This window comes from Buceros rhinoceros, unplaced genomic scaffold, assembly GCF_000710305.1.
Source record: "Buceros rhinoceros silvestris isolate BGI_N320 unplaced genomic scaffold, ASM71030v1 scaffold7862, whole genome shotgun sequence".
Classification (NCBI taxonomy): domain Eukaryota; kingdom Metazoa; phylum Chordata; class Aves; order Bucerotiformes; family Bucerotidae; genus Buceros; species Buceros rhinoceros.
This window is the reverse complement of record NW_010397092.1, coordinates 9,015-19,370: the sequence shown is the minus strand read 5'-3', so window position 1 is coordinate 19,370 and position 10,356 is coordinate 9,015. Positions and strand designations below refer to the sequence as shown.

Below are 10,356 nucleotides of genomic sequence, written 5' to 3'. Positions count from 1 at the left end.
CAAGTTCTACATGAAACAGAAGTCAGAAAACTGTCACTCCCCATCTTTTACAAAGCCATAAGCTTTAAGCACCTGTGTCACAGTTTGGAAACAGAGATGGAAATGTTAACGAATATTAAATCCTCTCCATTTTATTACAGAAATCAAAACATATCAAAGAAACCACAACAAAACCAAATGTATTCAGCAAAATTTGTTTTCCGGAATGAGGAATAGAGGCTATACTCACCACAGACAAACCCGTCCAGGCTGACAGCAAAAATACTTCTCCCTTTTAGAAGCTGAGGGTGGGCACAACTGGCATTGACAAAGCTCTGAAAGTTGTTCTCTGACATCCACTGTGGTAGCCATTTTAACTGGCAGTCACACAAGAGACTTGACGTGTTTAAGTGCCTAAGAAAAAGCAATTACATTTAAAGCCTGTTTGCTGTTTTTTCTGGTTTTAATACAGATCTATATGAGCATACGTCAGTAACAAAACTAAATTTTTAGGCTAAATATATATCACAAAGAGAAAGACAGCAATATTATTTATCTCAGATGTGGTGACACCATTATCACGATTCCTACATTCTACGTGTTACGCTCAACTCCCAGCTTCTGCTGGACTCGAATACGAGTCCAGGCAGTCAGGTATGTTTGTACTGTCTTGGGTACAAAACCACAGTCAGCAGCAGGACACACAGAATGGGCGTGTAGAACAGTTCAAGAAGGAGGGTACTCTGGAAGCTAACACTAAAATATCCTGAGAGTATTTCATTCCCTCATTTCCATTTCAGTCAGAATTTACCTTGGGGAAGGTATTTAAAAAGGGGAGTGGAGAGACAAAGAATAGTCAGGTGTTGAAATAACAAGTGCAGAAGTGGTTATCAGCCTACCTAACATATGTGAATAGCTACATTCACAGAGAGGACTAAAATAAGAAAGCAAAAGGATATGCTGTGGAGCATCTAGAATCAGGAGCTGAAGTAGGAAAGAGTTCTCAGTTCTGGCTGAAAACTCAGAATCACTCTTAAAAAAATAATATTAAAAATTACAGTCAGTAATAAAATTCCTCCCTTCAAATCTTACCTGTTCTTGGAGGAAAAGCAAAAATAATTTATGGATCCAAGGAGAGAAACAGCTTTAGAGAGACACATCAATTCTTTATTTTTTTCTTAAGGAAAAGGAAGAGTGTCTCTGTGCTCTTTTTTTGCACACTAACATTGCATAGATAAAACCCAGGGATGCCAGCAAAACCAGCGGATATTGACATGAAGCAGGTCATCTTTCACTGAAGTTCTAGGGCCATTCCCGTTATTCTTAGGAGGCAAAGAAATCACAGCAGGTTTTTTTGCTACCCTGATGCAGTGGGTATCTGTCATATTATTTTCAGATTTACTCTCTAGGGGCCTCAGAACAAAATTACTAGGTGGGAATTTACACTAAACAATCTTACTTATGGAAGAGTACTTTCTACCATCTGTCTTCATCTTCCTCAGACATAATTGATGTCTACAAGGTGTTTCATCAAGTAAAAACCCCACCAAATCTTCAATAGTTATTTCATTGAAGTGTTCGGAGTCTGGTATCTTGCACCTCCTGGAGCAGTGCTAGCCTGTCATTCCATCACAGTTAATCACTCCTCAAATCATCTATATCAATCCCTAATTGTCAGTACTGCACTCCCACCACTTCTCTTGCAACAAATCTAGCAATTGCCCTGAAGCTGGCAGAGTGAGTTCAGAAAAATATTCAAGCAATACAACAAGGTCCAACTCAAGGAAGAAGAAAGGCAGAAAGCCCCTGGCTACAAGTAGGAGCACAGCTGCAGCTTTCTAGAGCAGCTGCAGCTACACTGGGATATGGGTAACATCAAACCAAACTTTGAATGAATCAAATATTGTCTAGACACAAGAAAGAAATATTTTACAGTGTGAACTTTCATACACTGTTTACAACTCTCCAGGACTGTGATTGCGTCCCCAGCACTGGAGGCTTTCAAGATACAACTGGACAAGGTGCTAGGTAGTCTCATCTAAGCTCCCTTTTCCACAAAAGGCTGGACTAGATACCTTTTTGAGGTCCATTCCAACCCGGGCCGTTCTATGATTCTACAAAACATACAAGGCTTGTCATTTTCTGTATGGCACCCAACATGGAGTAATACCATTAAGGTGAAGTAGAGACACAGCTGCTGGGGTGATACTTGACAGGAGTATGGAAAAATCCATTAAAATTTCCAGACAGGCTTTGGGCAGTTTCTACTCGTAGTGAGAGCAGCACCTCTTTGCTTTTCTTTGATTTGTTGTCAGACTATCAATAGAGCAGCTTAGGACAGCAGATCTGACTACAGAAGGCTGATATGAGTAGAGGAGACATAAGTTATATGCAAGAAGAAGAATTAGCTGTACTCAAAACACAGGGAACAGTGACAGCGTTTTTCTGCACTGATCAACAGAGAAAGAGGGTAAGAGGACCAAAACACCCTCAAAACTCACTAAAAGAATACGTCGTTCCCAGAGATGGCTTCATGACTTCTCTGAAGATCTGCCCCTTTGCTACTACAGAATAGAGAGGAGGACCCAATTACAAGCACTGACAACCAGGTCTTTACAAAAGAATTACAGCACTGCATTTCATTGGTCTCGTAAGCTTTAGCTCAGTGATAGCACTACTGATCTTATAGCACATTACATCAAAGTCTCCCTTATCTAATACCTATTAGAGATCAGCCAATTTAAAATAAGGACTCTTGACACCAAACATAGCAGAAAATGAATGCCTTCTATCCTACACTATCTCACTTAAACACAGTCATCACATAAAAAAATAAAAAACCTGAAACAGCGACACACCATTTTTACATGACTTCAGAGAGATTACAGTGGGAGTTTATCACTACATCAGGCAACATTTTACAAGGCTTTTATTTATATATTTATTTGGATATATATATTTTAGAGGTGATGTCTTTAGATAGTAACTTACAATTCTTTGAGTTTCTTCATTTGTGAAAATGCATTTCCTTGAACTGACATAATTGCATTGTTACTTAGATCTCTAGGGAAAAAAAAAAAGAAAAATAATATTAGATAAGGAAAGAGTAGGTTACTAAAAATTGTATTCAGGACTCAAGAAACAGTTTGCTACCTTAGTGATATACAAAGGATCTCCTCACTCAAAAACTAAAGCGACAGGATAAAGGAGGTTTATATCATGCTTAGTACGTAACACTTTCTGCATTAATTCATATTCGACATAACTCTGAAATAAAAGAACCTTCTCAAGATCACAGTAGCAACCAGGAGAGGTTTATTTCATTCAAATTCAGAAGTAAAGCTATTTGTAAAAGTAAAGCTACTTTTATTTCAATTCGTTTTTTTACAATGTTGGGTTAAATGTGAATTTCTATGACTTACAGGTGTTCGAGTGCATCCAAACCAGAAAATGCTTTCTTTGTAATCGATCTAATCCTGTTTCCTTGGAGTATCCTGAAAAACGTAAGTGCATAATGCAAAAAAGATGCAATAAGATGAAAGTATTTGTTGAGCTGAACAATTGCATTTTTGGCATTTATTTCTAAACTGTGTCTAATATTCACCATTCAACCTTTCCCAATGCAGCAAAATGCCTCACCTCTAAAAGATACTCGTTTATTGCCCTTAACCAAACACCTAGATTTTACAATGATTTTAGAAGAGGTTTAATGTGTACAATTCAGTGATATGGATTATTCTAAAAGTGTACACATAAGCATCTTTTTATTTCATAGATGTGCATTTGAAAATGCCAATGCAATGAAGCCACTTCCATTGGATGCTGCATTACTTTATCAAAGACTATCCCTGTCACTACGCCTTTGTCATATAATGCACTTACTACTTCCTATTATGGGAAACGATCATTCCTTGAGAAATGTTTCCATAAATAGTAGTAATATTTAAAATATTTCAGATTGGTTTGACTTGAAAAGTCTGGAATTTCTTTCATCAAAAATGAACCTTTTATAGAGAACAAAATGGTGAGGAAAAGGAAAAAAAAAAACCCAAAAAACAATGAACCACATCTCCACTATGGAAAATATAAAATCATTAAGCATTGCATTTGTCTCTTGAAACATATAATCCAAGGTATTTTAAGGAATGATGAGATACAAATATTGCAGCAATACTCACAGCTTCTTAAGTTTATCTAGGCTAGAGAAGGCACCATTCATATCCTCAATAGTCCATGATATTTCATTGTTTTTCAGATCCCTGTTTAAGGGGGAAGGGTAAATCAAACCACAAGAGTTACTAAAAAGAACACATATGCTTCAAGAGAATATATTAATTTGAACATTTTCTAAAAGAGCCTTCAGGTAGGTTGTTTATTGTTTGTTTATTTTTTAAAAGAAGCTTTTCCAGTGAGAGACTTAGAAGCCTATTAGCACTTTTTCCAAGTAAAGTCAAAAGAACACAAACTCAACAATTTTAAGAATTGTTAGGAAACAAGCCCATATTCCTTTACAAGGGCATTTAGATACTATCATAAAAGAAGGAGCATGACAGGAAGGGAAGGGATCAGCTGTTGCCCCTTCAAAACAAAATATACACATTCCTTTGCAAATTCATAATATTAACACATAGAGAACATATGGAGATTTACGTATAAAAGTGAATGATTTTTACATACTACGTCATCCACAACACTAGCTTAATTATCTGTGACGCATGAAGAGATTAGGTATTTGTGAAAAGAACAGTGTGACAGCAAAGAACCAACAAGATAGATCTAGGGGAAAAAAAATCTAGGAGAAAAAGTCTAACAATTCCTAGACACCTTGCAAGTCTCTGACTTCTTTATCTATCTGTACGCTTAATAAAATCTTGGTATTTATATCTCTCTGTATACTTAGAAAACATAGCATTCACCCTTCTGAATTACATCTTTGCTAGACGTCCAAAGTATGAGATGTGGGCAAACCCCTGAAAATAAAGTCTTAGCACCCTTTTCAAAGCCTAGAGGGAAAGGCAACCATTTCATTCATCTGGCTAACAGATGGGTCAATGGTACTCAACTGGAAGATTTTAATGAAGTAGAATAATTTTAAATTACTTTACTTCTTCCTTCCCCTTTAAGAAATGCTATTTCAAAAAAATGTTCAAGTGCTTAAAGTAATTGCCCAGTCATGACAAGCATCAGCATCCATAGTAAGACAGTCTTAAGTTTTGCTGTCTTAACTTCTACCGCAAGGGAAAAGTTGGTAAGACACAATTAGGATCCAGATCCCTAAAGCAGCGGGTAGCAGTGCTGCTTGGTGCCTTCGAATGGAGACGTGCCTTTCCCAAAATAATGCTACTGAAAGCTCATATCATAACTGCCACCATCCATTGTGCACAGCCTTAACGAAACAGCAAATCCTCCCTCTCCCAACTATACTGAAAAAAACCAAAAACAAAAAAACAAACAAAAAACAAACCCTACTGTAAGAAAAACTTATGCTGATCTGGGAAAGTTAACAAAAGGTTCTTGTATATTTCACAAGGAAAAAATATCTATAAACACTGGCGGTTTACCTCATGGTTTTTGACCTTAAAAATTGAGTTTGTCAACTTACAAAGTCTGTAGACTGGAAAGTCCCCGGAAGGCACAATCGGCAATATAATTTAGTTTGTTGTTTCCAATGTACAGTCCAACCAGGACGCTTAAACCAACGAAGCTTGAATCATCTAACCTTGTTAAGTGATTGAACGTCAAATCTCTGCAAATTCAAGGAAAAAATGTATTTTAATGTTTATGCTGCAGTGCTTATTACTGAGTTCAACCCAGGTGAATTTTTGGGCAGGGGGTGGGAATTCTTTCCCCCTTACAACTACCACAAAACCTACTACACCATTTCTGATCGCACAATCTTATGTATCATTTCCAGCAAGTCACAAATTACTGCAGAATGAATTTCTTTCATTTGAAAATGACTGTTACAGCTTTAGTACAATTGTCACAGTGAAATGAAGCAGTCACGGTTGGCTTCAACTTCATTCAACAAAATATAACTGTCTCACATACAAAAAAGTTGTTGTCACCTTGGAAACTTTGTTATAAAAAATTCACAGATCAGTGGTAAGAAGCTCATGCTTTGGCACGTACCCGGCTTTCAAAACTGGAATAGAATAAAAGCTACTCACAGCTCACTGAGTTTTTGGCAAAATTCCCAGGCATCAGGACTGATCCTGCTGATAGTATTTTGGCTGAGATGGAGTTGCTGCAGCATCAGCAAGCCATAAAGCCAGCCTTTGGTTACCTCTGTTAAGTTGTTATGGTCTAGCTGCCTACAAACACACACAGACAGATAAAAGACGTAAGGTTCAGAAACTCAGCAGCCTGTGTGCTTGCCACAGGTCCACACCTGACTTCATGATACTGGCTAGATAGCTCCAGCCTCTATTTACATTTAGAGTTGCATTAGGAATGTGCTGTCCTGCACATTCACCATTGACTGCCTGCTGCTTTTCAAACCACACTATAACAATTTTATTCAGTAACGCCTCTAAATTTTATCAAGCAGATCTATTCATTCTGTGTAATTCTACTTAATATGTTACCATCAGAACCTATCAGCAAAAAGTTGATACTTACAAGACTTCCATGTTGGTCAATCCCCAGAAAGCACCATCCATGAGCCTAGTAACCCCATTTCTCTGCAGCTTTAATGATTTCAAAGCTGGAAGTCCTTGGAAAGTAAGCCCATCTATTTTTTTAATTTTGTTGCGGCTCAGCTCCCTGCATTAATAAAATTTACAGTTACAGCTCAGTAAGTTTATCTGCATGCCAACAACCTTTCTTTCCTCTCTGGAAACAGTCCTTATTTAAATGCTTTTATTGTGCATAAAACAACAAGATGGAATAAAAATCAAACATTTTACTGTAATACATTATGTTTAACCATGCTAATACTGTTATACTCTTCTGATACTGAGGACAAGGATTTGTCCTTGACTTTCAGATTTAAAGACTGTTCCCCTAGAATGCCATGGTTAATTCTGTTCACAAATGCAAAAGTGAAAGCAAGTTCCTGATATTTATCCAGCAGCAGAGCCCTTAAGGTTAGCTTGTAGTTGCAATCCATAATGAGAAAGAAAAAGTTAAAATTTTCAGTTGTGATAACTAGACAAATTTAAATATTCTGGGTGATAGTTTTCTTTCTTATTCTGGAGCCAAGCATTCATAACGCATTCCTCTCTCATTCTCCACAATGAGTTGCAAATAGTTCCTTCCCTCCTCCTCAAGTGGTCATGGAATTTGCCCTTCTGCCACTACACACATCCCTTGTAGCTCAGAAGCTGGGACCTATGCGTATCCTGGAAGGGAGTTACAAGGCATAACTAGCTGGAGGGCAAGCTGCAGTGACAGTGATACTCAGTATCTTACTTTCCTGCTCTCCACACCACTTTCTTGGCTTTGTTCCTTTCTCACTCCAAACTTTGCACCAATCCCTGACTTTGAGCAATGTGAAAAGGGAAGTCTAGCCGCTCACGGGCACAAAGACCAATGTTAACTGTTTTTGTAACTGAATTTTAAACTAGCCATCATTTGCTAAATTAACAGTTTATTAGCAACAACTGATACATAGTACAAAGTAACAAGATTAGACGATACTAAGAAAAGGCCCTCATACAACAATGGATAATCATCTGCCCCTTCCAGAAGGTCTTAGATCTATCAACCTGCATCCATCCAAACCAAGAAGAATCCTCTCCTTACAAAATTTACTTCCCCATGGGAAGTAAAGGGCTAAAGAATTCTCTCTACATAGTTATACTACAATTATTTTTCAGAGTCTCAGTCTTGTAATTGTACAGTTTACAGTCATTTAATAAATTCTTAATACCAAGTAGTGAAACACAAAGCTCTTGCGCTGCCTACTCCTTGATAAATGGAATTTCATTTATCATATTAGTTAGAGCTCTTGTAATTCAGCTTTCCTCTCTGGCAGCCTGACACGAGCCCTACCTGCTAACAGACACCCAGTAGAGAACTCCCCTCCTCCTCCTGTGTTTAAATGTGCAGTGAAGAGCATTCAGGAAGAACAGCCTTCGTTTCTTACCCACTCTTCATCTGAATACTTCTTTCAGGTGGTAACACAAATTTTTGGTCTTCACTGCTGATTAGCTACCTAACATAACTAGGTCAGCCTACTGATTAAATTGTGAATGAATAAAAATTTTTAGGCAAGAATATCACCATCTCCAAAATTTCTGTTGAATCTGAAAATCAAATTCTACTAAGATCATTTACAAATGATGCTTTGTTAGCTTTGCAGGGCTGTTCTCACACTCTTCTACTAAGGCTTGAGGCAAAGTCTTCCTGCATTTGTATACAGAAAAGACACAGTCACTGTTTTCCAGATGTGTCAAGCATCCACTTCACTGGTCTTATGACCTTTCACTTGCAAGGTTAACCTAAGGGAGTTCATAATTTTTAACCCCTGATTATCCAATATGGACAATAATTAATCAGGATTTGACAAAGTGCCTCCTAACCCATCCTCTTGTCAACTTCTTGCACTCTAAAGTTTCTTTGGGGTTATTTTTGTTTTGTTTTAAGAAAGAAAAAGCTATTCCCCCAGCCTCTTCCATATTAAGTAACTTTATCTATTATCTATTCAGTAAAACATTGTAGACAGTATTGTATCAGTGAAGTTAATGGAGGTCTAGTTAATCAAGCATTTTGATCATTGCTGTACCTTCTGAAAGCAAATTAACTCCATTTCACCAGTAAAGCACACTATAATAAAGAGACTGCTGTACTGAACTATATGAGTTTACTTCACTTATTTTTCAATGCTTTCTTTCAGGAATACTGCTATTACCCCTTCCCTATAATTTTTTTTCTTCCTTTAATAGGCAAATACATCTTTAAACACAAAGACTATTCACATCTCACCAATATATAAGACTAGTTTTGTTCGGTACAAAGCTGCAGTTAGCAAGGGTTGTAGTAATATGTTTTCTGTGTCTGTCTCACTCTGCCTCTGGTTAAATCAAAGGCTAAAGTTCAAGCACTGCTAGTGCTTTGGAACACCTGAAAACAATTAGTCAATTGTACGTTGCACTTACAGGTGCTGCAGATGGGAGAGCTTAAACATCTTTTGAGGGATTGCTGAAATTTTGTTCCTGTTCAGTTTCAATACTTGAAGTGTGGTAGACAAATTGTCAAAGGTACCAGGCTCCATGGAGGTTATTCGGTTACTGTTAATGTACCTGTTGAAACAATGTCTAGAAGGTCAAATTTACAGTTATTTAATAAATTCTTAATACCAAGTAGTGAAACACAAAGCTCTTGCGCTGCCTACTCCTTGATAAATGGAATTTCATTTATCATATTAGTTAGAGCTCTTGAAAGCTCAGTCTATGGTCAAATAGTATTTCACCACCAACATTTTGCCCAACTCTGGAGGAGCATATTATTGGCAGAAGACAGCATGCTGCAGCCCCATTGCTTTATTCTCACTTGGTATATTTCTGGCATTGCAGTATTGCTAAACAAAGAGTAAGGTAGATTCACAAAGATCCACCAAACTCCATGTAACTCAAGACTAGCCCAACCACAGCGAACTTGACTTAATTTTGTTACATAATTATTCTTCTCAAGAGACACATCTATTTGCTTCATCTCAAGATAATGACCCTTGCTTTTTACATGAAAACTAAAGCATGTCATTGCAACAACTCATGTATTCAAGTTAGCAGCTTATGTTAAACTCAGATGACAGGAGGACTAATATTTAATGTGTCTAATTGAAAGAAGATTTAGTACCTTAAACAGCTGCCAATTTAAGTTTTCCAACAAGTATTTTGAAAGTAACCTGAAAGAAAAAAGTAATACCAAGTTTACTTACAGATACTTGAGCTGTAATGATGGAAATGATGATATTTTTAGCTCTGATATATTGTTGTTGCTCAAGTCCAAAGTTTCTAGATTCTGAAATGGCTTCAGATGTTCAGACAAGATGTTGGCAATCTTGTTACTGGTCCTGAAATTTTAAGGACAGTAGTGAAAATACTGTCATTTCTAGAGTAAACACTTCTCTTAACTACACATGACTCTGATGAAAGATTGTTCTTAATCCCCCCACTTGAAAATAATTCTAGTTAAAGAAAACTAATGAAGTACATTCTCTAAATATGACATTCATTTCTAGCCATCCCGAATCACAAATTGCAATGCTTTACATAAATGTGTTAATCAACATTCCTTAAAACATACTCCCAGCAAACAAGATGAAAAAAGCTGCATTATAATAAAATTAATGCAATTTATGGCTTTTAAAACAAGATGTAAAATTCTACGATCATCTATTTCTGAACAGTAGAAATATACAGTATTTGCATT

At 36.9% G+C, this 10,356-nt stretch overlaps 1 protein-coding gene across 1 annotated transcript; it reads right to left on the bottom strand.

The window, feature by feature from the left end:
• Window positions 1-229: 229 nt before the first annotated feature.
• On the bottom strand, window positions 230-9,997 carry LOC104502175 (leucine-rich repeats and immunoglobulin-like domains protein 3; the record flags this gene model as incomplete). Its single annotated transcript, XM_010146108.1, has 9 exons — window positions 230-393; window positions 2,971-3,042; window positions 3,402-3,473; window positions 4,158-4,238; window positions 5,582-5,725; window positions 6,150-6,293; window positions 6,601-6,744; window positions 9,081-9,224; window positions 9,863-9,997. Coding segments are annotated over 9 exons (1,100 nt in total), but the record flags the coding sequence as incomplete, so codon positions are not given.
• Between the last annotated feature and the right edge of the window lie 359 nt (window positions 9,998-10,356).